The 26,469-nt window shown below is 44.4% G+C and overlaps 2 protein-coding genes across 2 annotated transcripts in view; one reads left to right on the forward strand and one right to left on the reverse strand.

The window, feature by feature from the left end:
- Positions 1-26,469, reverse strand: part of LOC132385773 (zinc finger protein 135-like) — a 901,933-nt gene that overhangs the window by 65,682 nt on the left and 809,782 nt on the right. The gene's annotated exons all lie outside the window — the stretch shown is intronic.
- LOC132385765 (nuclear factor 7, ovary-like) overlaps positions 1-26,469 on the forward strand; it is a 125,479-nt gene that overhangs the window by 24,071 nt on the left and 74,939 nt on the right. The window contains exons 3-7 of the mRNA XM_059957989.1: positions 11,880-12,813; positions 14,720-14,815; positions 15,225-15,458; positions 17,255-17,277; positions 17,365-17,483. Coding sequence (XP_059813972.1) covers positions 12,403-12,813; positions 14,720-14,815; positions 15,225-15,458; positions 17,255-17,277; positions 17,365-17,483 — 883 coding nt within the window. The 5' untranslated portion in view covers positions 11,880-12,402. The remainder of the gene's footprint in view (positions 1-11,879; positions 12,814-14,719; positions 14,816-15,224; positions 15,459-17,254; positions 17,278-17,364; positions 17,484-26,469) is intronic.

Below are 26,469 nucleotides of genomic sequence, written 5' to 3' on the forward strand. Positions count from 1 at the left end.
TGCACAATTTTAACATTACTCAATGCTCTGATTTATAAAGGCTAGCATACCAAAAGCTTTCTTCACCACCCTATCCACTTGAGACTCCACCTTCAGCGAACTATGCACCATTATTCCTTGGTTCTACTGGTTCTACTGCATTCCTCAATGTCCTGCCATTTATCATTTATGTCCTATTTGGATTATTCCTACCAAAATGTAGGACCTCACACTTATCAGCATTAAACTCCATCTGCCATCGTTCAGCCCACTCATCTAACTTTCTGCAAACTTTGAAACAAGCTTTCCACGACGCCATCTACCTTATTATCATCTGCAAGAAATTTTATGGGGCGGATTCCTACTTTAGTTTCAACAAGGGGTCCAGCTGCACCATCCGACCATGTGGTGAACGCACATGTATCTTGGAGACCCCCTGGGTAACTCTGGATTCAAGTCGTGGCTTATCATCAGCACCATGGGCATTATATTATAGGTAACACAGTTGACCTTCTTGGGGCAATAGGCCATCGTTACATGCTGACAAGTCCCAACCCACCTGGGTTGTGGGCAATCAATGCCAAAATAAACTTCGTGTCCAGTATTGCATCATTTCTTTGTGGATCCAGTATTCATAACAGGGGGAACATAGATATTCCAACCACGTCGTTGACTACCCAGCCATTAGGTGGCGTTGTGGAGTTTGTACTGATCGGCCGCACCCACCCCCATCTCCCTTCATTCTGCCACTGCAAACTTTGTTCTGTGATAGGGTCGTTTTAGAACCCTGTTTCCCCTTATCCTCCTCAGTACCTTTCTCCCTCACTCCCTTTCCCTCATTCGCATCATCCTTCTGAGAGCCCATGCTTCAGCATGTGTGGGGTTTGAATGGAGCAATCATTTCACACACCCTTCTGCTCTCCTCGGTACTGTGCGATACCAAGTTCCTCGGCCAGTTCCTACTCTGTCACGGAGTCAAATTCTGCGTATCCAAAGTAGGACCCAAAATACTCGAGAGAACCGGCCACAACCTCGTAACAAATAAAGAAGGTTCCTCCCTTTCCACGGTCTGCAGTTATGCAAAACCTCCACTGTCACCTCTATTAGTCCAGCAGCTTCTAATGGTGCCTTCTGAAAATCACCCCGTGTCCCCTGGGAGGGTGCCTGTTCCTCAGGCAGGGCTAAAGGGAAAGCTGAAGTTAGACAGTGAAGGGTTAGCTTCCCCTCCTCCGTTTCATATAGACCGTGAGTTATCCTATCTGCTGAATGCACCGGGAAAATTTCCGAGAATCATCTCTCATTCACAGCTCAAGCACTCAATTGGGCCACGTCAAAGGGGACAGAATAACGTGTCACAAACGCCCTACACCCCCGACTCTGGTGTGTCCTGCAGTCCCTCCATTACTACAGGCGCCACTGGGGCACTGGGTGTTGAAGCTTCCACCCACTCTCGGAAAAACCTGCTGGGAGGCGGGCCAATTCCCCAATAATCCTGGCTCTGACACTGTTAGTCCCGGAGTGCAGGGGCAAAGGATGGCAGACGTGGCTGTACCTCATGGAGATCGACTGTAGTGGGTTCCCGGCACGGCCAGCATGGAGGTAGCTGTCTGTGCTGGGCCTTGATGAAAAGAGCAAGAAGCAAGCAGCTGGCAGGATGGGGGAGGGAGCAGAAAGAGCCCCTGACTGGGTATGGAGCTGGAGAGAGTGGTTGAGTTCGAGGTCAGGAACAGTTGGGCAGTGACTTGGCCCTCACTCCTGATCCACCAACTGGAAAGAGTAGTGGTTAACGGTTGAAACACTCTATGAAATTTGGACACTACCTGACCATATCTGACCCCGGACAAAGGCTACGATTACCTCATCAGGTGACTGGTGACCGGTGTGTGATACAAGCGTCTCTTCATACGTTAAATCACCCCAATCTGCATCACCATCATCGTCCGTCCTCGCACATATCACTCCTCTCCGAGCTGAGAGTTCAATTTGCAGATTTTCCATCTGTTTTAAACACTTGCGATCAGCGCAGCCTTTCTTCTCAGCTGCCAATTTCTTCATGACATTCGTAACAGCCGTAAATCTCGACCCTGACTTTTCCTTTCTCTAATTCTGTATCTGCCTGTTTATCCTCCTCTTCTGTTTTCTCATTTTCTCTTGTTAACGCTTTCACACTGAGCCTGAAACTGACTCATGTGGATCAAATTCACCTGATCCTGCTCCGTCACAATTTCTAACTCTTCCCTACACTTACACAATTCCTCTGCCAATTTCAGTTTTTTCTCTCTTCACTTCAATTAGATCATCCAACAAACATCACATTACAACATTTTTAATCCCTGGTAATTTCTTTAACTTATTTTCACTAACTATTTTCCACAATTCTTCCTCCACAGTCCCGGAACCTTGGCTGTCAAACTTTTCTAACCACGCCTCATAATTTGACCATTTCCTTAATAATTAACGATGAAAGTAATCTCTGAAATCCTCTGAATCCCTGGTTTCTTCCTCCTGTCCTTTCCCTTTCACAGTTTAATATCCTAACCTACTGTGTGGGTCAACTCGACACCAGGGTCCCAGACCACTTTTCCTTCTTTTCGAGTGCACCCAGGGCGCGAAAATATGTTCACCGTTCATCAACTGAGATCAGTTTGGTGCCTCAGCAGGAAACTCGTAAATGTTACAGCTCTCTCTCTAATTTTCTTGCACAAACAACAAAGTAACAATGAAAACCCCAGGCTAACAACTGAAACATGAATTCCACTGCTCCCTCTGTATTAATAAACACCCTGACCACTTCTCAAATTCACAACACTGAAACAGGGGATCCCACTGTATCCAAATGATCGATCATTTCTTCTCCTATCCCTTCCTTGGGGGATCTTCCTTGTGATAGTTCGTCTCAGGAGTTATCACACCTTTGTATTTGAAACTCTTCACTTGTTTTGAAACAAGCATGATTTGAAACATTTGAAACAACTCTTATCAGTTCAGAGGACGCATCTCATTCTTGTTGGCTGAGGTCCATCAGGCTGATGACTAACAGATTTCCATTGGATGTAGTCCAAGGGCTACACAACATCATGCCAAAGGTAATTTATTTTGTTCTCCTCCACTATGGTTCCAAACAGACAAACTGTGTCGCGCAGACTCTCAGCAGAAATATCGAGATTCCTTCTGCAGAACTGCCACTGTACGTAATACACACCTTATCTCAGAGTGACTTCAGGTTCAGAGATAACGAGATTACTTCTGCAAACCTGACAGTGTACGTAATCCACACCTTATCTCAGAGTGGCTTCAGGTTCAGAGATAACGAGATTACTTCTGAAAACCTGACAGTGTACATAATAGACAGATTATGTGAGAGTGATTTCAGGCTTACAATGGGAATACCAGTAACTTCTTGTGTTCAGTTGATCTGATCAGGTTATCCCATAGCAATCAGTTCACAAAATGGGGGTTACAGAGCAGCTTCATAAAATGGCAGCCTCTATTCCTTTGACCTCATGGCAAAAACACAGACAATTGATCACTCTACTTCCACTGTCATTGACCCATTCACGTTCGATGTTTTCTTGCATATGTTAATTCATTCAGACAGTGGTGTATTTAGGTGCAGGGCAGTCAGGATGGGATGCTCCTCCAGTCAGATGTGGGAACTCTGGACATCCGACAGTTTTCAGATGACTATTTACAGGAAGTGCACCCAATCACAGCGCCGGACTGACTGGTTCAGAGAGTTGGATATACTCAGGATCATTCGGAAGCCTGAAGATACTATCAATGAAACATCTGAAGAGATGGCCACACCCAGAGTACAACTTCGGACAGGAGAAGCGTGACCACCAGCAGAGGTAAGGGTCATTAGGAAGACAGTGCAGGGCTGTCCTGTGGGCATTCTCCTCAGCAGAACACCTTGTTGGATACTGCTCGGTGGGTTGGGAGTTAATCCATTGGGGCTTGGAAGCAACAGAAAGGCCGGCAGCACTGTCCGCTCTGAAGCTTAACAAGGAAGTGTAAATTTAGGGTTTGTGGCAGTTATAGGAGATGATAGTCAAGGGAGAGAAAGGAGATTCTGTTGATGTGGACAGGATTTAAATTAGAACTGATTTCTGTGTCACAGATCCAAACCATTAAATTCCAGTCCCATTAAACGTGAACATTAGCTGAGGAATACCTCCCACGCCCAGTGACCAGAGTGCGGAACTGGGTTTGATAAACAGCAGCAATGATTGCCGAGTTTGGCACCAACAGTCACTTTTGAACTTGATTCAGCAACTGCGATGGTGAAATATCCAGCCTATAGCCTGTCGCCTGTTTGAACAGTTTCCCCAGTGCGAATTCGGTTGTGCGACTCAAGGTGGGATGATGAGAGAATCTCTTCCCACATTGGGAGCAGGAGAATGGCCTCTCCCCTGTGTGGACTCGTCGGTGTGTCAGTAGGCTGGATGACCGAGTGAATCCCTTCCCACAATCAGCGCAGGTGAACAACATCTCATCAGTGTGAACTCGCTGGTGTGCATGCAGGTTAGATGAGTGAGTGAAGTGTCCCTTCGCACACTTCTTTGTCAATTCATAAGGCAAGTGTCAGATGTAGTATATCCCTTGCACAATCACTGAGTTGAAGAACTGATCTCCAGTGAACAAAATGCTGGTGTGTTCAGAGCTCCCTGGATCCAGTGGATTTCACTGAGTTACAACAGAAAACTTCATCTCAGACACAAAGAATGTTTCCAGCTGTGATGACATAATTCTTAATCTCCAAGGATCAACACTGATATATTGTTAAATATCTGGCAAATCCTTAAGTAGCTGGGCAGAGATAGCAAACTGACATATTCTGTTTAAAATTCCCGTACACAATTTTGTTGCCTTTTCTAACCTGTACAAAAGATTTACAAAAGACATCAATGAATGAAAGTCATCATTCAGAGAAGTGTATGATCATCTACTTTGTTAGAAGCAATGAGAGTGCAGACTGTTTTCTCAATAGAGAGGAAATTATGTTGAAGAGTAGGAGAATATAAAAAGAAGGATGTGTTGTTGAGTATTTATAAAGTGTGGCCTCACTTGGACTGTTGAGAGCAGATTCAGGGCCCTCATCTGGAACAGAGATACTTATATTGGAGAGCGTTCAAAGGAAGTTTACAAAAATATTTCAGGATTCATAAGGTTTGTCAGATGAAGAACATTTGATGGTTTGGGGCCTCGATTCACTGGAGTTCAGAATAATGAAGGGGCCCTCATTGAAATCTATCGAACATCAAAAAGTCTCGATAGAGTGAATGTGGAGAGTATGTTTACTAGAGTGAGGGAGTCTAAGACCAGAGGACACAGCCTCAAAATCGAGTTTTGTTCTTTCAGAATGGAGATGAGGATGAATTTCTTTAACTGGAGTGTGGTGAATCTGTGGAATTTGTTTCTATGAGTTGCTCTGGAGGCCAAGTAATTGGGTATATTTTATGGAAGAGGGTGATGGATTCTTGATTAGTCAGGGCAGGAAGGGATATTGATCAGTGTGAATAAAACAAATCTGAATCCACTCTGTCTCAATGTTGTAAAACAATAGAAGATGAAAACTTCCAAGGTGACAATAAACGAGGACTGAGTGTCCTCATAATCTAATCTAAGTGCAATTACGAAGAAAGCATGGCAGTGCCTCTACTTCCTATGAAGTTTGCAAAGCTTCAGTATGACATCAAAAACTATGACAAACATCTACAGATGTGCGGTGGAGAGTAGCTGCATCGTGGCCTGGTATGGAAACACCAAAGCCTTTGAAAGGAAAATCCTACACAAAGTGGTGGATATGGCCCAGTACATCACGGGTAAAACCCTCCCCTCCACCGAGCACATCTCTATGGAGTGCTGTCACAGGAAAGCAGCATCCATTACGAAGGACCCCCACCAACAAGGACATGCTCTGTTCTCACTGCTGCCATCTGGAAGAGGGTGAAGGATCCTCAGGCCCACACAAACAGGTCAGAGACAGTGACTACCCCTGAATCATTAGGCTCTCAAATCAGAGGGCATAACTTCACCGAAATTCAGTAACCCCTTCACTGAACTGTTCCCTCAACCTCTGGACTCACATTCATCTCATGTTCTTCATCTTTATTTCTCATTTATTTGTTATTACTATTTCCTTTCTATTCACAGTTTATTGTCTTTTGCATTTAGTCCGTCCTGTTGGGGTCGGTCTGTCAGTGATTCTATTATGGCTCTTGGATTTCCTGAATTTTCCCCAAAAAAATGGAACTAGGATTGTGCATGATGACATGCTGAAACTTTGATAATAAATTTACTTTGTAGATTTTAAATTGTACAGTTAAAGGGAGACAGAAACACACACACACACACACACACACACACACACACACACACACACACACACACACACACACACACACACACACACACACACACACACCCACACACACACAAAAAAAAAAAGAACAGGGTGAACTGCCTCCATGACTATCACCCCCGGTGGTGCTCACATCTACTGTGTTGAAGAGCTTTGAGGGGTTGGTCACGACTAGAATCAACTCCTGTCGGTGCATGGACCTGGACCCACTGCAATTTGCCGATCGCCACAATCTGTCTACAGCAGATGCAATCTCACTGACTCTCCACTCAGCCTTAGATCACCTGGACAATAGCAATACACAAGTCAGGCTGATGATTACAGCTCAGCGTTCAACACAATCAGACCCTCAGTTGTAATCAACAAGCTCCAAAACCTGGGCCTCTGTACCTCCTTCTGCAACTGGATCCTCACCAGGAGACCCCAGTCTGTGTGGATCAGAAATAACATCTCCTCCTTGCTGACAATCAACACTGGCACATCTCAACGATGCGTGCTCAGCCCACTGCTCCACTCTCTCTACACCACGTCTTTGTGTCTAGGCTCATCTATAAACTTGCTGATGACACAACTATTGTTGCTGGAATTTCAGATGGTGATGAGGAAGAGCACAGGAGTGAGATAGATCAGCAAGTTCAGTGGTGTCACAGCAACAACCTTGCACTCAACATCACGAAGACAAAGGAATTGATTGTGGATTCAGGAAAGGGAAGTCGAGGGAACACACACCAGTCCTCATCGTGGGATCAGAAGTGAAAAGGGTGAGCAGTTTCCATTTCCTGCCTGTCAACATCTCGAAGGACATCTGCTCAGGATCGGAAAATGCTGCAGAAAGTTGTAAACTCAGCCAGCTCCTTCATGGGCACTGGAATCCACAGCATCCAGGACACATTCAAAAGATGATGCCACAAAAAGGTGACATCCATCATTAAGGACCCCCATCACCCAGGACATGACCTCTTCTCATTTCTACCATCAAGGAGGATGTACAGGACCCTGAACTCACACTCACCGGTTCAGGAACAGCTTCTTCCCCACAATCAGATTTCTGAATGGACAATGAACTCAAGAACATTTCCTCAGTATTTTCCCTCCGGTTTTGCACTACGTTTTGAATTTACTTTTATAAATAATTATTGTGATTTAAAATTTTTATTACTATGTATTGCAATGTACGGCTGTCACAAAACAACACATTTCAGCACATATGCCGGTGATATTAAACCTGATTCCGATTCTGATACACAAGCACACTCAGCTGGGCTCAGACATAGAACACTCCCACATTCCTCCTTTTGTTGCTCCTGCTTGCTCCGTGGCCCCCGGTATGAAGCTCAAACTGTTGCAACACCTGCCCTTTAAATTCATGGCTGAGGCTGTGTCGTGTCTGTTCACTGTTTGAGTTGGATATTAAATGAAGAGCATTGAATGGGAAGGAAGGTTTGAATAGAAGAATAAAGATCTCCTCTGGAGGTATATGGGGTCCTTCAGAGAGCGTACATGGAACACTGTGCACAGGTCTGGTCTCCCTCCCGGAGTCAGCTTGTGGGATGAAGGGAATGAAGTGAAGGTTTCAGAGATTGATTTGGGGGGTGCGGTAGCGTCCTCAGAGAGATTACACTGACTGGGCCTGTCTCAAAATTAGAGAAATAAGAGGTGGTCTAACTGAGACAGACACAGTCTCACCGGGTATTGAAAGGGTGGGGCAGAAATGGCGTTTTTCTTCAATGAGTGTTGAATAAGGTCACAGACTTAGAATCCGATGTCAGCTGACAGGACTCAAATGAGGAGTGCGTCAAATCTTTGGATTTTTCCCCACAAGGTTTCTAAATGCACAAGAAATATTGAAGGACTCAGCGATGATGGGAACGTTGCAAGAAATTTTCGCTGAGGTCAAAGATCAGCCATGATCGGAGTGAAAGGCAGAACAGGGGCAAGGGGCCGAATGGACACGCCTGCTGCAGTTTCTTATTTTCTAAAGGATGAAATTGCGCCTTGTTTTCCCTTGGGTTTCAGCCCGTCCGGTTGAGAGCACCGGAGATCCATCGGCTGCCGTTGCGGGTCAGATCCGGGCTCCCAGCAGCCGGAGACAGGTCTGGGAGGAAACTCCCGACAAAAGGCCCCTGATTCTCGGCAGGAAAAGACCGGCCACCCTCCGTTCAGATGAATCATCTCACGGAATCTCTGCCATGGGAAGGATTCACCCGGCCGGTGTTGCATCCGTTCCCCGACATTTAGCTCCCAATCTCCGGCCTCTCCCAGTGTCCACTCGCTCTCACTTCCAAACATTCACCTTCCCGCCCACTGGTAGTTAGCCAATGGGAGCAACACTCTCCCAGCGGTGTCGCTGATTGGCTGTAAGTGTGACTGACGGGCTGCTACCGGGAGCTGGAGATGTCAGTCACAGTTTGTTCTCGGAATCGAAGGAATTTCCCCGAAACTTAAACTTCAGAGTAAATTTTATGATCAGAGTACGGATAACTCACCACATACAACCCCGAGAAGCATTTTGCTGCGGACACAGAGAAGATCGACAGAATAGTAACTATAACTGGATCAGTGAAAGATCAGCCAGAGTGCGGAAGACAATAAACTGTGCACATAAAAATAAAAATAAATAGCAATAAATAACAGGAACATGAAATAACCGCAGCGGCTGCCGACTGATCTCCGGAGCTCACACCGCTCCCCTGTGCAATCCACCGGCTGAAGGCCAAGGGAGGACAAGGCGCAAAGCGGAACTACTGTTTTATAAAATAAGAAACAGGAGGAGGCGTGGTTATTCGGCCCATTGCGCCTGGTCTGCCCTTCACTCAGAACATAAAACCATAAGACGCAGGAGCAGAATTAAGCCGCCTGGTCCATCGAGTCTGCTCCGCCATTCAATCATGGATGATTCTTTTTCCCTCCTCACTTTCTCCCCGTAGCCTCTGCTGTCATGTCCAATCAAGAACATGTCATCTCCGGCTTAATGACACCCAACGACCTAGCCTCCGGAGCTGTGTGTGGCTACGAATTCCACAAATTCACCACGCCTTATATAGATATTTCTCCGCATCTCTGTTTTGAAAGGGCGACCCCCTACCCTGAGGGTGTGCAACAGATTCCACAGATTCACCACCCTCAGGCTAATAAAAGTTCTTCACATCTCAATTCTGAATGGGCGCCCTTCAATCATCAAGTCATGTCCTCTCGTACTAGACTCCCCCACCACGGGATACAACTTTGCCACATCCACTCTGTCCATGCCTTTTAATATTCGAAATGTTTCTGTGAGGATCCCCCTCATTCTTCTAAACTCCAAGGAGTACAGTCCAAGAGCGGTCAAATATTCCTCATATGTTAACACTCTCATTCCCGGAATCATTCTAGTGACCCTTCTCTGAAACTTCTTCAACGTCAGCACATCCTTTCTGAAATAAGGAGCCCAAAACTGAACACATTATTCCAAGTGAGGTCTTACCAGTAACATCGAGTCTCAACATCACATCCCTGCTCCTATACTCCATTCCTCTAGAAATGAATGCCAACATTGCATTCGCCTTCTTCACCACCGACTCAACCTGGAGGGTAACCTTAAAGGTATCCTGCACGAGAACTCCCAAGTCCCGTTGCATCTCAGAACTTTGAATTCTCTCTCCATTTAAATAATAATCTGCCCGTTTATTTCTTCTACCAAAGTGCATGACCATACACTTTTCAACATTGTATTCCATTTGCCACTTCTTTGACCATTCTACTAATCTATCCAAGTCTCTCTGCAGACTCTCTGTTTCCTCAGTACTACCGTCCCCTCCACTTATCTTTGTATCATCAGCAAACTTAGCCACAAAGCCATCTATTCCATAATCCAAATCGATGATATATAACGTAAAAAGAAGCAGCCCCAACACGGACCCATGTAGAACACCACTGGTAACTGGCAGACAACCAGAATGGGATCCGTTTATTCCCTCTCTTTGTTTCCTGCCAATCAGCCAACGCTCTATCGACAGATGTATCCGCAGTGCCATGGGCTCTTATCTTGTTTAGCAGCCTCATATGCGGCACCTTGTTAAAGTCCTTCTGAAAATCCAAATACACAACATCCACTGCATATCCCTTGTCTAGCCTACTTGTAATTTCCTCAAAAAACTGCACTAGGATTGTCAGGCAGGATTTTCCTTCAAGGAAACCATGCTGAGTTAGGCCTACCTTGTCTTATCACTCCAGATACTCCGTAACCTCATCCTTGACAATCGATTCCAACAACTTCCCAACCACCGATGTCAACCTAACAAGTCTATGATTTTCTTTTTGCTTCCTTGCCCCCTTCTTAAATAGCGGAGTGACATTTGCAATCTTCCAGTCCTCCGAAACCAGGTCAGAATCTAGTGACTTTTAAAAGATCTTTGCTAATGCCTCCGCAATCTCCACAGCTTCTTCATTCAAAACACAATGGTGCATTCCATCTGGTCCTGGAAATTTATCAACCCTTAGACTACTCAGCTTCCTGAGTACTTTCTCTGTCGTAATTGTGACTGCGCACACTTCGCTTCCCTGACACCTTTGAGTGTCCGGTATACTGCTGATATCTTCCTCAGTGAGGACTGATGCAAATACTCATTCAGTTCCTCAGCCATCTCCTTTCCTCCCATTACAATTTCTTTAGCATCATCTTCTATCTGTCCTGTATCTGTACTCACCTGTATTTTTATATACTTGAACAAGTCCTGCTGTTCCTGCCCCAATCCTGTCAATATCCTGTGAGATTGAGCCTGTCCCTTTTACTTATCTAATTCTGAGACGGGCACAATGCGCTCAGTTTCAGTCAGACCACCTCCGATTTCACTCATTTTGTTACGATGATTGGTTGTGGGAGCATCTCAATGGACGATAAGTGAGTGTAGTTATCCTGTGTTGTTCCCGAAACTGATGGTTGAGGGGTAGTAACTGTTCCTGAACCTGGTGCTGCGAGTCCTGAGACTTTTGTACCTTCTCCCTGATTTCAGCTGCGAGAAAAGTGCCTGGGCTGGGTGGTGAGCATCTCTGATGATGGACACTGCTCTACTTCAACAGCGTTTCATGTCGATGTGCTCAGTGGTTGGGAGGATCCATCCGGGATGTACCTGGGCCGAAAACAATACCTTGTGTCTGTTCATCAAGAGGGCGATGAACTTCTTTGATCATTGTGCCAAAACTTACCTGGGGAGAGGGAAATTGCTAATGTCTCCGCGATCTCCACAGCTACTTCCTTCAGAACACGAGGGTGCATTCCATCTGGTCTGGGAGATTTATCTACCCCTAGAATGAGGGAAATAGCAATCGAGATTTCGGGTTGAGACAGTCTAGCTGAAGGATCTCGACCTGAAAGTCGATTTTACATTTCTGTCCACAGATGCTGCCTGACCCGCTCAGTCCCTCGAGTTTGTTACTCGAGATTCCAGCATCTGCAGTCTCTTGTGCCTCTCTTTTCAGAACTTGTCCCTTTCAGTCCTGCCTCAGACTGAACCAGGCTCTTCTCTCCGGCCTCATTTCTGTTCTGCTTCTTCTTTAGCCCATCACGCCTACCGGGACACAGGCCGTCAACAGCAGCTCATCAGATTCCCCTCGTCTCAGATTCAATCGTCTTCCAGGGGATGGACCGTCCGATCTCAGGGATGAGGCCTTTGGAGATTAATTTGACATTTCTGTGCACTGCCACTTTTCGGGACCAGGTTGCAAACCCCAGGCCCAACGCCGCTCCTTTCGGAGCCGGGTTCAGGCAGTCCACGGCCGAGTACTCATTTCTGTTCTGATCTGTTTAATGCGTTGCTGATCTCACTCTGCGATGGAAATTACCACTATTACTTCCCATTGAACACATCCAGCAGCAGAATGTTCATTCCCTGAGACTGTTCCGACATGCTTAATCTGTTTCTGATCCCTCCCTGATATAGATACAATTCCTCCCCCAGACAGCAACATAATGTTCACTCCCTGAGACTGCAGTGCGCGTAGTGGACAATCGCGGTACTGCAGGGGATCAGCAGCTCCCCGAAGGTGAAAGCATTCTGAATCAGGAAGTGCCCGGAGTTAACATGGCTACCAAAGGAGAGACCGAGAGTTTGAGCGAGGAGGTAATTTGTCCCGTCTGCCTGGATTTCTTCACCGATCCGGTATCACTGGAGTGCGAACACAACTTCTGTCGCTCTTGTATCACACGATGTTGGGAAAGGGAGCAAAGAAACCCCTGCCCGGAATGTGGAGAAATGATTGCTGACGACACCCTTAGGGTGAATCGGGCCTTAGCAAATCTGACACAAAAATTTCGGAATTTAAACCTGAACCAGAAAGGGAAGGAAAGTAAACGTCAGTGTGAGGAACATGAGGAAGAACTGAAGCTGTTTTGTGAAACGGACAAGACACTGATCTGTGTGATCTGTGCAGCTGCGCAGGAACACAGAGAGCACCGCTTCAAGACGATTAAAGAAGCTGTTAAAATTTACAAGGTAAAACTAACCCGAATTTGATTTTCACTCTATCCTCCATTCTTCTGCCGGGGACCACAGGAGCCTTCACATCGAACACATCATGCCCCGCAACTTTCACCATCTCCAACGGGATTCTACCACCAAATACATCTCTCCCTCCAACAGCCCAGACCCTCCCCTCCCCACAACTCTCCGCTCTCAATTCGGATCGCGCTGTACGTACTGTATCGCCCTTGTTCATTCACTCCTCCCCACTAATCCCCCTCCTGTCACTGACACCTCCAGGCGGGACAAGTGCTACACCTGACTCCTAACCTCCTCCCTCGTTACCATTCAGGGCCGCAAACAGCCCAGTTCCTCCCGTTTCTTCCATGGTCCATTGTCCGCTCGTATTAGATTCCTTCTTCTCCAGCCCTTTACCTCTTCCAACTATCCACTCTCAGCTTCTCACCTCATCCCCCTGCCCCACGTTCCCCCTCACGTTGTCTCACCCGTCACCTGTCAGCTGGTTCTCATACCAACCTTTTTATTCTGGCTTCTGTCCCATTCTTTCGCAGTCGTAATGAAGGGTCTCATCCAGAAACACCGACTGTTTATTTCCCCTGGATAAATGCTGCCCATGATGTTGGGGTCCTGGTGTTGTGACCCCAACTCTTTACAATCTATATTAATGATTTGGAGAAAGGGACTAAGTGCAACGTATCGAAGTTTGCTGGTGACACAAAGATGGGAGGGAGTGTGGAGGACATTGAAACCCTGCAGGGGGACATAGATAGGCTGAGTGATTGGGCAGACATTTGGCAGATGAAATATGATGCTGGCAATTGTGAGGTAATAATGCAGCAAGTTATTATCTAAATAGAGAGAAATTGGAAAGTGCTTCTGTGCAAAGGGATCTGGGGGTCCTGTTGCAGGTAACACAAAAAGTTAGTATGCAAGTGCAGCAGTTTATTGCTAGGGGGATGGAGTATAAGAACAGGGAGGTCTTACTGCAGTTGTACCGGGTATTGGTGAGACCACACCTGGAGTACTGCATGCAGTTCTGGTGTCCATATTTAGGAAAGAACATACTGGCTCTCGAGGCAGTGCAGAGAAGGTTCACTAGGTTAATTCCGGGGATGGGTGGATTGATGTATGATGAGAGGTTGAGTAGATTGGGACTCTACTCATTGGAGTTCCGAAGAATGAGAGGCGATCTTATTGAAACATATAAGATTGTGAAGAGGCTTGATCGGGTGGATGCGGGGAGAATGTTCCCAATGATGGGTGAAAATAGGACTAGGGTGCATAATCTTAAAGTAAGGGGATGCCGTTCCAGGACTGAGATGAGAAATTTCTTCACTCAGAGGGTAGTGGGGCTGTGGAATTTAACTGCCCCAGAGAGCTGTGGAAGCAACTACACTCAATAAATTCAAAACGGAGATAGACATTTTCCTGGATAAATCTGGCATTAGGGGATACGGTGAGTGAGCATGTAAGTGGACATGAGGCTAGGTTTAGATTAGCCAATGATCTCCTGGACCAGTTTTCGATAGCCTGGATGGGTCGGAGAGGAATTTTCAAGATTTTTTCTCCTCAATTGGCAAATCTTTTTTCCCCGGGTGATCTCATGTCTTGGGCGGGTTGAATAATAATATAACATGGGCGGCATGGTGCCCTGTTGGTTGCCACTGTTGCCTTGTGGGATTCGGTGATAACTAGAGTAAAGATTGGATCAGCCATGATCTTGCTGAATGGTGGAGCAGGCTTGAGGGGCCCATTGGCTCCTATCTCCTATCTCCTGCTCCTATCTCTTATGTTCTTATGTTATTTTCTGTTCTGCTTGACTCACTGAGTTCCTCCGGCATTTTGTGTGATAATTGGGGTTGATCCCTGTTATTTTGATGCATCTTTGTTTCTATTTCCTTCACTCTCTGACTTCTAGGATCAGCTAAAATCTTCCTTAGACTCTCTCACAAAAAAGAAATCAGACTTCCAGGAAAAGGAGCAGCAACAGAAAGAGAAAATTTCCGGAGTTCAGGTGAGGCTTCCTGAGTGGAATTTCTGATATTATTGTCGAGTTTTGCTCCATTTAATGCAGAATAGCCGAGTATCGCAGCTCCCGTGACCTGGGTTCGATCCTAACCTCTGCTGCTGTCTGTGTGGAGTTTGCATGCTCTCCCTATTACCACGAGAGATTCCGACACATCTCAAGGACATGCCGGATGAATGGCTAATTACCGTTGACCCTGTAAAGGTGGGGAGGGTGTGTGTGAATCAGATGGGAGTTTATGGGTCAATAAGTGAGAACAGGTTTCAGGAAAACATGAGGGAATTGTGTTGCTGGGAATGCACTCAGAAGTAGCATGAACTCCAATAGACCGAACTGAACGACAAAAGGAAACAGAGCACAGCAATGCAGTATATTAATCTTCACTTTCATTGGACAGGAACAGTCACACAGCCTTCTGTCCCACGTCACAGCACAGTTTGCTGAACTGCGCCAGATTATCACTGAGAAGGAGCAAATCTTACTCAGGGATCTCAGGGAAGAAGAGAAGAGGATTCTCAACCCAATGGAGAAAAATCATCTCGCTCTTCAAGAGAATATAAGGATTATTCAGGAGGAAATCACTAAGTTAAAGGAACAAATGGATCAAAAAGACAACGTGATATTTCTCAAGGTGAGGGATTATATTTCAATTTGTTTCTGTCAAAGGGCACTAAATAAACAGTGGTATATTTGAAATAAACACAGCACAGCGGCCTATTCTAACAAATCAATTCCCGCTGCTGGCGACCTCACACAGATGTTAAAATTGCATGATGCGCCCTCCAATCACTCCAATAATGACATTTGAAAATGTCCAAGATACGCTTTCAGTCCTTCATTAGTAAAATACAATCTTGAAGCGATGAAACTTCAGGGTAATTCATTGTAAAGTAAGCTGCAACACAGCGGTCAAGAACAGAATGACATCCGCCCGTCCCCAGCTCAAAACTGCCCAGAACAAAGTACAGATACGTAACTTTTTCCCTTCGCTTTTACCACGTCCCCAATCACGTGACGAGTTACCATAATAAACACGTAACACAGAATACAATGCAGACAGAAAACAGACGTGTTGCTCCTACACACAGTATTTACAAATGGCAGTAAACTGTTTCTCACCAGACAACTTATACAACTATTCAGGGTAGTTGTTGTCCCATAATAATAAGATTATTAAGGGATTGGACACGCTGGAGGCAGGAAGCATGTTTCCGCTGATGGGTGAGTCCAGAACTAGAGGCCACAGTTTAAGAATAAAGGGTAGGCCATTTAGAACAGTGATGCGGAGAAACTTTTTCACCCAGAGAGTGGTGGATATGTGGAATGCTCTGCCCCAGAAGGCAGTGAAGGCTAAGACCCTGGGTGCTTCAAGACAGGGTTAGATAGAGTTCTTATAGATAGCAGGGTCAAGCGAGATGGGGAGAGGACAGGATCGGGATACAGATTATGTATGTCAGCCATGATCACAGTGAGTGGCGGTGATGGCTAGAAGGCCCGAATGGCCTACTCCTGCACCTATTGTCTATTGTCCCAAAACTGGACTTGCACAACTTCTGTACATCCCAGGACATAATGCAAATTTCTCTGAAATTATGTAGTCTGATCACAACACAGAGCTGCTGACAGTGTCCTTAATTCTACATTAAATATCCTCTAAAACTCCAATTAACTCCCATTTCCAGTCATAGGCTGTGAATGTGTTTGGTGGAGTGGGTGTGAGGGTCTCTCTGTCAATCAGTGAGAACAAAGAATTTGACCCACACATCAGACTTATCTTCTGTATCCGGTTTCCATCAGATTAGGAAAACTATTATTGTCTCTTTACTTTTACAGATAACATTCAATCAGCAAAACATAACCAGGTCATTCGGTCCATTTTCTCCTCTCAATTTCCCTGCTTCACAATCCTCCACCCACCTACTCACCACACCCAGCAACAGTTCCCCGAAATCTCTGGTCCCTCATGTGTTTATCCAGCCTCCCCATTACATTCAATCTCTGCTGTTCCATTTCACCCACTCCTGTGGCACTGAGTTACACATCCTCTTCACTAAATTTCTTGTGGAATTGGTTAAAATCCATCTGGAATTACATCTCCCCACAAGTCTCCGCATAAATAGAGGTACTTCCTCTACCCACACACAATCACATACATCACTGAACTTAAATTCCTCAATCCTATCACACTGACGTCATATCCAGATGATAATGCACAGCCTGTCCTGTCTTCCCTGTAAGTTCCATCTTCTCAGTAATGGTCTGACATTCAGAAAGTTTCCCTGTCATTTACCCCGTGGTTCTGTATTGTCCGTGTGTATGAGTGACTGTGGGAGTGGGAATTTTCAACACCTTGTAATAATTTGGATGAAATTCAGGATGTGGACAGTAAGTCCAATTCTAATCGGATCTGTGTTTTATTTATTTCAGGAGGAATCTCGTCGGAACAGGAGGTAGAACAGACTCTTCACTGAAACCTTGAATGAATTTGCAAAATAGTTCAGAATAGCAATTTATAACCAGCAGTTTAATATTTACAGGATTAATGACGATCTCCAGGAATTGTCAGTGACTGATGAGACCCTATCGGTTGAAAAATTCGATCACCTCTATTTGTTGAAAACAGTGCTGAGAGAAACGCTTGATGCTATTAATCGATGTAAAACTTATAAAGATTAATTTTTCCTTGTTTATGAAGTTCAATTTAGTTCCAATTTGAGGCAAAGATTGTAATACTGGGCTGAAGGGGAACTGAAGTTTATTTTACATCAACCCCACCGACTGGTAGGCATCACTGTCACATGGTCAGCTGGAGATGTCAGACCCCTGAACACACCAGCACAGGGTCACAATACAACCAATACACGGGACTGTCAGATGAACCACTGTGTCCTGATCCCAGGCAAATGCACTAACACACCAGGACATGAGTCTGGATCTACCAGAAGAACTGGGAATTTAATACTGATGATAATATTGTAGGGAATAAAAGCAGGTATCAGTGTGGTGACAGGGATTGTCAGGAAAATACACAAGTCCTTCATGTGCGCTGTGAGTGCAGACTCTGATTGACGCAGGTCTTCCCCCTTCCGGATCAGCATCTCTCACTGTTGTTAGAGGCAGAAGAGGGGAGTGGTCGTGATCGGGGACTGTGTCATCAGGGGAACAGACATGAGGATCTATTGATGTGAACGGGACACCCGAATGGTTTGTTGCCTCCTGGGTGCCAGGGTCAGGGATGCCTCGAATCGTGTCCGCAGCATTTTAGAGAGGGAGGGAAAAGAGCCAGATATCTTGGTAAATTTGTGACAATGACATTGGAAGTAAAAGCAAAGAGGTCCTGAATATAGAATTGGGAGAGTTTGGTAGAAATCTCAGAAGCAGAGCCTCCAGGGTTGTAATTTCTTGATTGCTGGTGATGGTAGAAACAGGATAATTTGGCAAATAAAGCGTGGTTGAGAAGATGGTGCTGGGGACAGGGATTCAGATTCCTGGATCATTGGGATCTGTTCTGGTTGAGGAATGACCTGCTCAAAAGGGATGGGTCGCACCTCGACCCGAGGGAGAACAAAATTCTCGGTGAGCGAGGTTTGACGGAGCTGTTGGGGAGGGTCTGAACTGATTTGGTGGTGGTGGGGGCGCTGGGAACTGGAGTGAAGAGATAGGACTGATGGTGAAATGCAAAGATAGCGTGCAGTCAGACTGTCAGATAGGGCGGACAGATACCAGGACAAAATGGCAGCCAGCAGGATGAGTATCAGTGCATTGAGGATGCAGAATTTAAAAGGGGAGCAGATACAGTACACCAAGTGTTTTATCCCAACACATGGAGTATGAGAAATGCGGTGGATGATCTTGTTGCACTATTACCGATTGTCAGGTATGATGTTGTGGCTGAAGGATGGTTGTAGCAGAGAGCTGAATGTTCAAGGTTACACAATGTATTGGAGGAAGGAAGGAAGGCCGATGGAGTGGTGTGGCTCTGCTGGTAAATCAGCAGCAAGATGTGACATAGGATTGGACGATGTTGAATCCTTGTGGGTGAGGTAAGGAACTGCAAAAGTAAAAATGACACCAGTCATATACAGGCCTCCCAACAGTCAGTGGGCTGATGCCCACTGATTACAACTGGAAATAGAAAAGGCTGATGAAAAGGACAATGTTAGGATAATCATGGGAGATTTCAACATGCAGGTCATTTGGGAAAATCAGTTTGGTAAAGGATCTCAAGAGAGTGAGTTTGTTGAATGCATTGTAATGGCTTTCTAGAGCAGTTTGTCGTTGAGCCTACTCGGGGAACAGCTCTACTGGATTGGGTGTTATGTATTGAACCAGAAGTGAGTAGTTAAAAGAAACCTTAGGAAGCAGTGCTCACAACATGACAGAGTTCATCTTGAAATTTGATAAGGAGACAGTAAAGTCTGACATTGTAGTATTTCAGAGGAGTAAACGAAATTACAGTGCTCTGAGAGAGGAGTTGGCCAAAGCAAATTGGAAGGAGAAGCTGGCAGGGATAGGGAAGAGCAGAAATGGTGTCAGTTTCTGGGAGAATGAGAGAGGTGAAGGAAAGATGTATTCCAAAAATAAATAAATACTCAAATGGCAAAATAGTAAAACCGTGGCTGACAAGGGAAGGCAGGTTATTGTAACGGCAAAAGAGAGGGCATACAACTAATCAAAAATTAGTAGGAAGACAGAGGATTGGGAAGTTTTTAAATATCTGCAGAGCGGAGCTAAAAGAATGATTGGAAGAAAAAAATAAACAATAAATTGACTTATTTGAATTGAATTGACTTTATTACTTACATCCTTCAGATACATGAGGACTAAAAATCTTTACGTTGTGTTTCCACCTAAATGTGCAATGTGAAATTTATAGTAATTTATAATGAATTATATGTATTACATGCTGGTCAATATAACATAGAAATACAGTTGTGTCAGCATGAGTTCAGCAGTCTCCTGGCCTGGTTGAAGAAGCTGTCCCGGAGCCTGTTGCTCCCGGCTTTTATGCTGCGGTACCGTATCCCGGATGGTAGCAACTGGTACAGGTTGTGGTTGTGGTGACTCTGGTATCCAATGAACCTTCAGGCCCTTTTTACACACCTGTCTTTGTAAAACAAGTTAACAAACAATATCAAATTGTTTTTCAACTAGTGTAAAAAAATTAAAGCAGAGATGAGAGTGGATATAGGACAACTAGAAAATGAGGCCGGATGTATAATAACGCGGGATTAAGAGATGGCAGATATACCAAATATTTTGCACCCATCTTCACCGTGGAAGACACAAGCACTGTGCCCGGTGTTGAAGGGTTCGAGGGAGGAGAAGTGAGTGCAGTTACTGTTACAAGGGAGAAGGTGCTCAAAAAGCTGAAAGTTCTCAAGGTACACAAGTCACCCGGACCAGATGAACTGCACCCTAGTGTTCTGAAAGAGGTTGAGGTAGACATTTTGGTGGTGTTTCAAATGATCTTTCAAGAAACGTTGGACCCTGGCATGGTGCCAGAGGACTGGAAGATTGCAAACATCACAACTCTTTAAGTAAAGAGGAAGGCAACAGAAAGGAAATTATACAACAGTTCGCCTCATATCTGTGGTTGGGAAGAAATTGGAGTCAATTGTTAAATGTGAGGCTATGGAATACTTGGTGACACTGGACAAGATAGGACAAGTCAGCATGGCTTCGTTAATGGAATATCCTGCCTGACAAACCTGTTGGGATTCTTTGAGGAAATTACAAGCAGGATAGATAAAGGGGATGCAGTGAATGTTGTACATTTGGAATCTCGGAAGGCCTTTGACAAGGTGCCACTCATGAAGTTGGTAACCAGATTCAGAGGCCATGTATTACAGAAAAGTTACAGACATGGTTAGAATATTGGCTGATTGGTAGGAAACAGCGAATGAGAGTAAAGGGATCTGCAACGTTTCAGGTCAAGTTCCATTTACCAACCTCCCTAACTATGACAATGCTACCCGATAGACGACTCAGAATAAAGTCCTGTCTCACTTTCAATCAGAGGCCTCTGGTTCTGTACTCCCATTTCTTGGAAAAAGAAACTTTATTTAAGCTCCACGTGCTAGCGAGGGGAAGAATAGTAGGATCAGGCAGATGAATGTGTGGCTGACAGACTTTTGCAAGGGCAGGGCTTCAGATTCTTGGATCATTGGCATCTCTTCAGGGGCAAGTATTACCTGTTCGAAAAGGACGCGTTACACCGGAACCGGAAGGGGATCAATATCATAGCCGGAATGTTTAATAGAGCTGTTAGGGAGTGTTTAAGCTAATTTGGCAGGGGAATGGGAAACCTGAATGATAGAGCGGAGGAGGAGCAAAACAGAAATAAACCTAAGATAGTGAACAGTAAAGATGTCAGGAAGGACAGACAGGTGATGGAGCAAATTTGTAGCCAATGGGATAAGTTGCAGTGCAATCAAAACAAAAAGTATCAAATACTGTATTCAAGGTGTTATGCTTAAATATACACAACATAAAGAATAAGGTGGATGATCTTGTCGTACAGCTACTGATTGGCAGGTATAATTTTGTGGCCATCACTGAGTTGTGGCTAAAGGATACATGTCTCCGAGAGCTGAACGTCCAAGGATACACGGTGTAGCGGAAAGACAGGCAGGTAGGCAGAGTTGGTGGCGTGGCTTTATTGGTAAGAAATAATATTAAATCATTAGAAAGAGGTGACATAGGACTGGAAGGTGCAGAACCTTTCTGGGTTGAGCTGTGAAATCGCAGGGGTAAAAGGACCCTGATTGCAGTTATCTACAGGACTCCTAACAGCTGTAGTAATGTGGACAACAGATTACAACAGGAAATAGAAAAGGCTTGCCAGAATGGCAGTGTTATGATAATTGTGGGGATTTTAACATGCGAGTGGTTTGGGAAAATCAGGTCGACACTGGATCTCAAGAGAGAGAATTTGTAGAGTGTCTGCGAGATGGCTTTTCAGAACAGCTTGTTGCTGAGCTAACTAGGGAGATCAGACGTACTGGATTGGATATTGTCTAATGAACCAGAGGTGATTAGAGAGATTGAAGTGAAGGAACCGTTAGGAGGCAGTGATCGTAACATGATTGAGTTCACTGTGAAATCTGAGAAAGAGAAGCTGAAATCCGATGTGTCGGTATTGCAGTGGAGTAAAGGAAATTACAGTGGCACGAGAGAGGAACTGGCCAAATTTGACTGGTAGGGGACACTAGCGAAAAGGACGGCAGAGCAACAGTGGCTGGAGTTTATGCGAGAAGTGAGGAAGGTGCAAGGCAGATATATTCCAAAAAAGAAGAAATTTTCAAATGGAAAAAGTATGCGACCGTGGCTGACAAGAGAAGAGAAAGCCAAAGTAAAAGCAAAGGAGAGGACATCCAAGGAAACAAAAATTAGTGGGTAGACAGAGGATTGGGAAGTTTTTAAAAGCTTACAAAGGGAAACTAAGAAGGCCATTAAGAGGGAAAAGATGAAATATGAAAGGAAGCTTGCAAATAATATCAAAGAAAATACTAATAGCTTTTTCAAGTATATACTGTGTACAAAACAGGTGACAGTGGATATAGGACTGGTAGAATATAATGCTACAGAAATTGTAATGGGAGAAAAGGAGATAGCCTAGGAACTGAACGAGTATTTTCATCAGTCCTCACTCAAGGGTGTTAGGGAAGAGAAGTGCGCAGTCACAATTACGACAGAGAAAGTACTCAGGAAGCTGAATAGTCTAAGGGTAGAGAAATCTCCAGGACCAGATGGAATGCACCCATGTGTTTTGAAGGAAGTAACTGTGGAGATCGCGGAGGCATTAGCAATGATCTTTCAAAAGTCAATAGACTCTGGTATGGTTCCGGAGGAGTAGAAAAGTCTAAATGCCACTCTGGTATTTAAGAAGGGGGCAAGGAAGCAAAAAGTAAATTATAGACCTGTTAGCTTGACATCGGTGGTTGTGAAGTTGTTTGAGTCAATTGTCAAGGATGAGGTTACGGAGTACCTGGAGGCATATGACAAGATAGGCCAAACTCAGCATGGTTTCCTTAAAGGAAAATCCTGCCTGACAAACCCATTGAAATTTTTTGAGGAAATTACAAGTAGGCTAGACAAGGGAGATGCAGTGGATGTTGTGTATTTGGATTTTCAGAAGGCCTTTGACAAGATGCCTCACATGAGGCAGCTAAAAAAGATAAAAGCCCATGCAATTACTGAAATTTACATATGTGGATAGAGCGTTGGCTGATTGGCAGGAAACAGAGAGTGGGAATAAAGGATCCCATTCTGGTTGGCTGCCTGTTACCGGTGGTATTCCACAGGGGTCCGTGTTGGGAGCACTACTTTTTACGTTGTATATGAACGATTTTGATTATGCAATAAATGGCTTTGCGGCTAAGTTTGCTGATGATTCAAAGATAAGCGGAGGGAACGGTAGTGCTGAGGAAACAGAGAGTCTGCAGAGGGACTTGGATAGATTGGGAGACTGGTCAAAGAAGTGGCAAATGAAATACAATGTTGAAAAGTGTATGGTCATGCACGTTGCTAGAGGAAATAAACGGACTGACTATTATTTAAGTGGAGAGAGAACTCAAAGTTCTGAGATGCAATGGGACTTGGGAGTGCTCGTGCAGGATACCCTTAAGGTTAACCTCCAGGTTGAGTCGGTGGTGAAGAAGGTGAATGCAATGTTGGCATTCATTTCTAGAGAAATAGAATATAGGAGCAGGGATGTGATGTTTAGGCTCTATAAGGCCTCACTGGGAATACTGTGTGCAGTTTTGTGCTACTTATTTAATAAAGGATGTTCTGACATTGGAGAGGTTTCAGAGCAAATTCACTAGAATAATTCCCGGAACGAGAGGGTTAACATATGAGTAACAGTTGACCTGTCTTGAATTGTACTCCGTGGAGTTTAGAAGAATGAGAGGGAACCTCCCAGAAACATGGTCGGATGTTAAAAGGCATGGACACAATGGATGTGGCAAAGTTGTTTCCCATGGTGCGGGTGTCTAGAACGAGAGAGCATGACTTAAGGATTGAAGGGCGCCCATTCAGAACGGAGATGCAAAGAAATTTTTTTAGCTAGAGGGTGGTGAATCTGTGAATTTCTTGCGGCAGTGGAGTCCAGGTCATTGGGTGAATTTAAGACAGAGATTGATCAGTATCTGAGTAGCCAGGGCATCAGAGGGCACGGTGAGAAGGTGGGAGAGTGGGAATAAATGGGAGAGCGGATCAGCTCATGATAAAATGGTGAAGCAGATTCGAAACACCGAATGGCCAGCTTATGCTGCTTTGTCTTATGGTCTTATTTGAAAGCACCAGTATACGGAATAAGGATCTTGTAGCACAGGTAGAGTTTGGCAGGTACAAACATAGGCAGTTACGACGTTAGCTGAAGGAATATAAGCATAGACAATTCTGTAAACAGGGCAAAATTCAAACATCAGAGGTGCAAAAGGACATGGGTGTCCTTGTGCAGGATTCCCTGAAGGTCAACATGCAGTTTTTCTCAGTGGTAAGATTGGCAAACTCAATGTTTGCTTTAATTTCGAGAGGATTATAATACAAGAGCAAGGATGTAATTCTAAGGCTTTATAAGGCATTGGTCAGACCACACTTGGAGCATTGTGAGCAGTTTTGGGTCCCTTCTATCTGAAAACAAGTACTGGCATTGGAGGGGTTCCAGAAGATTCACAAGAATGATTCTGAGAATGAAAGAGTTAACATATGAGGAGTGTTTGATGGTTCTGGGCCTGTACTCACAGGAGTTCAGAAGAACAGCTAAATTATTATCCACCTCAACCCTATGTTCCCGCCTCCTCCCCATAACTTTTGAGAATCTTACTAATCAAGATGTTTACTTATTAACATCTGCTTTAAAAATCAAACAGGAGAAAATCTACAGATGCTGGTAATTCAAGCTACACAGGTCCTGATGAAGGCTCTCGCCAGATCTCTCTGACACCTGTCTGGAAAGATCTGATGTTGGGAGAATGTGGGTGGGTCGAGAACGGTAAGCACAACGTCTGACTATAGGGATGTCCATTCAGGACAGAGATGAGAAATTCCTTTATCCACGGGACAGTGAATCTGCCACAGGCAACTGTGGAGGCCAAATAATTGAGTATATTTAAAGCGGAGTAACACACACAAATTGTTTTGAGGGGGAACGTCACGTGATGACGTGGGATCGAGACGCGGATATCCAGCTCTCCCCTAAAAAAACACTAACTAATTAATGGTTAAGTGAAGAAAATTTAGTAAATATTTCCTAAAAACTACGTCTAAACTGCTCAGGATTTTCCTTAGAGATGCCTCCTAAACAGACAAGGAAGAAAACTATTACTTTGAGGATAGTACAAGTTGAGCCGGCCACCACAAAGAAACCTCAAGTGCATCTCAGTCCGGCGATACAGAACAGAAATCGTCCGCAGCGTCAATAATCTCCAAGAAGGAACAACAGGTACTGCGCGTGCGCGCAGGAAAGGCCGTGCGCAACATGAACTTTTGAACTACAAATCCCAGCTAGCATTGGAAGCGGAAGTGACGATGAACCCGCGGTGGAATCGGATTCTCTGGAACATACAGATGAAGATGGGGAGGTAAAAGAAGAACAACAGGAAGAGATTGCAGCTGGAAGATATTCTGGACTCATAAGAGTTCCTTCTTTGGGGCAAATATTGCATGAATTAAAAGAATTAATAAAATTAAAAAATAATACAAGAAGATATTAAAAATATGAAGGCTATGTTTGATAAAATGGTTTAAAATCAGTAGAAAATGGAGAAGAAAATTAAAAACCTGGAAGAAATAACGGGAAAGACTATTGAGAGTGTGAAGAAAATGGGAGATAATACTCTTGCTTGGACATCAGAAAGAAAAAGACAGTTGGAAAAAATGGACATGCTTGAAAATTTTAGTGGACAAAATAATATTAAAATTTTTGGTCTTAAAAGAAGGGATAGAGGGAGAGGATCCAATATTTTTTTTTTGAGAAATCGATCCCGGAAAATTTGGAAATGGAAGAGGGAACCCAGTTGATTGAATTCGAAAGGGTCCACAGAGCTTTAACGTCAAAACCCACGACCAATCTTAATAAAATGCTGAAGATATAAAGATAAAGAAAAGATCCTGAAGGCGGCTGCTCAATATGCCAGAAAGAAAATTGAGCCATTGACGATAGAAGGGAAAGCAGTTCTTTTCTATTCTGATATAATTTATGGCCTTTGAAGAGAAAGAAGAAATTTAAGCTAGTGAAAAATGTTTTATGGGAAAAGGGTTATAAATTTATATTGCGCCACCCAGCAACACTGATAATTTTTTTTCGATGACGGAAAAAGAAGATTTTTTACTGATCATCGGGACGCAGAGGAGTTTGCACAAGAACTCCCAAATATTCACTAGTCACAGTAAAGAATTAAAAGTGAAACAGATTAAAGATGAAGACAGGGACACTGAAGTGAGCTGATGGGCATTAAGGTCAAAAGAATGTTTAAATATACTTTTAATTATATGATACAGGTAAAAAATTGAGAAATATTAATCGAAAGTCGCGATAATATTTTTTCTCATATATACTTTTTTCACGTTACGGGGTGCTGGGGGAACTTCGGATCGATCGCTACGGGATTCACGTATGTAATCATGGCGTTTGC

Source organism: Hypanus sabinus, assembly GCF_030144855.1.
Source record: "Hypanus sabinus isolate sHypSab1 chromosome X2 unlocalized genomic scaffold, sHypSab1.hap1 SUPER_X2_unloc_2, whole genome shotgun sequence".
Lineage (NCBI taxonomy): Eukaryota > Metazoa > Chordata > Chondrichthyes > Myliobatiformes > Dasyatidae > Hypanus > Hypanus sabinus.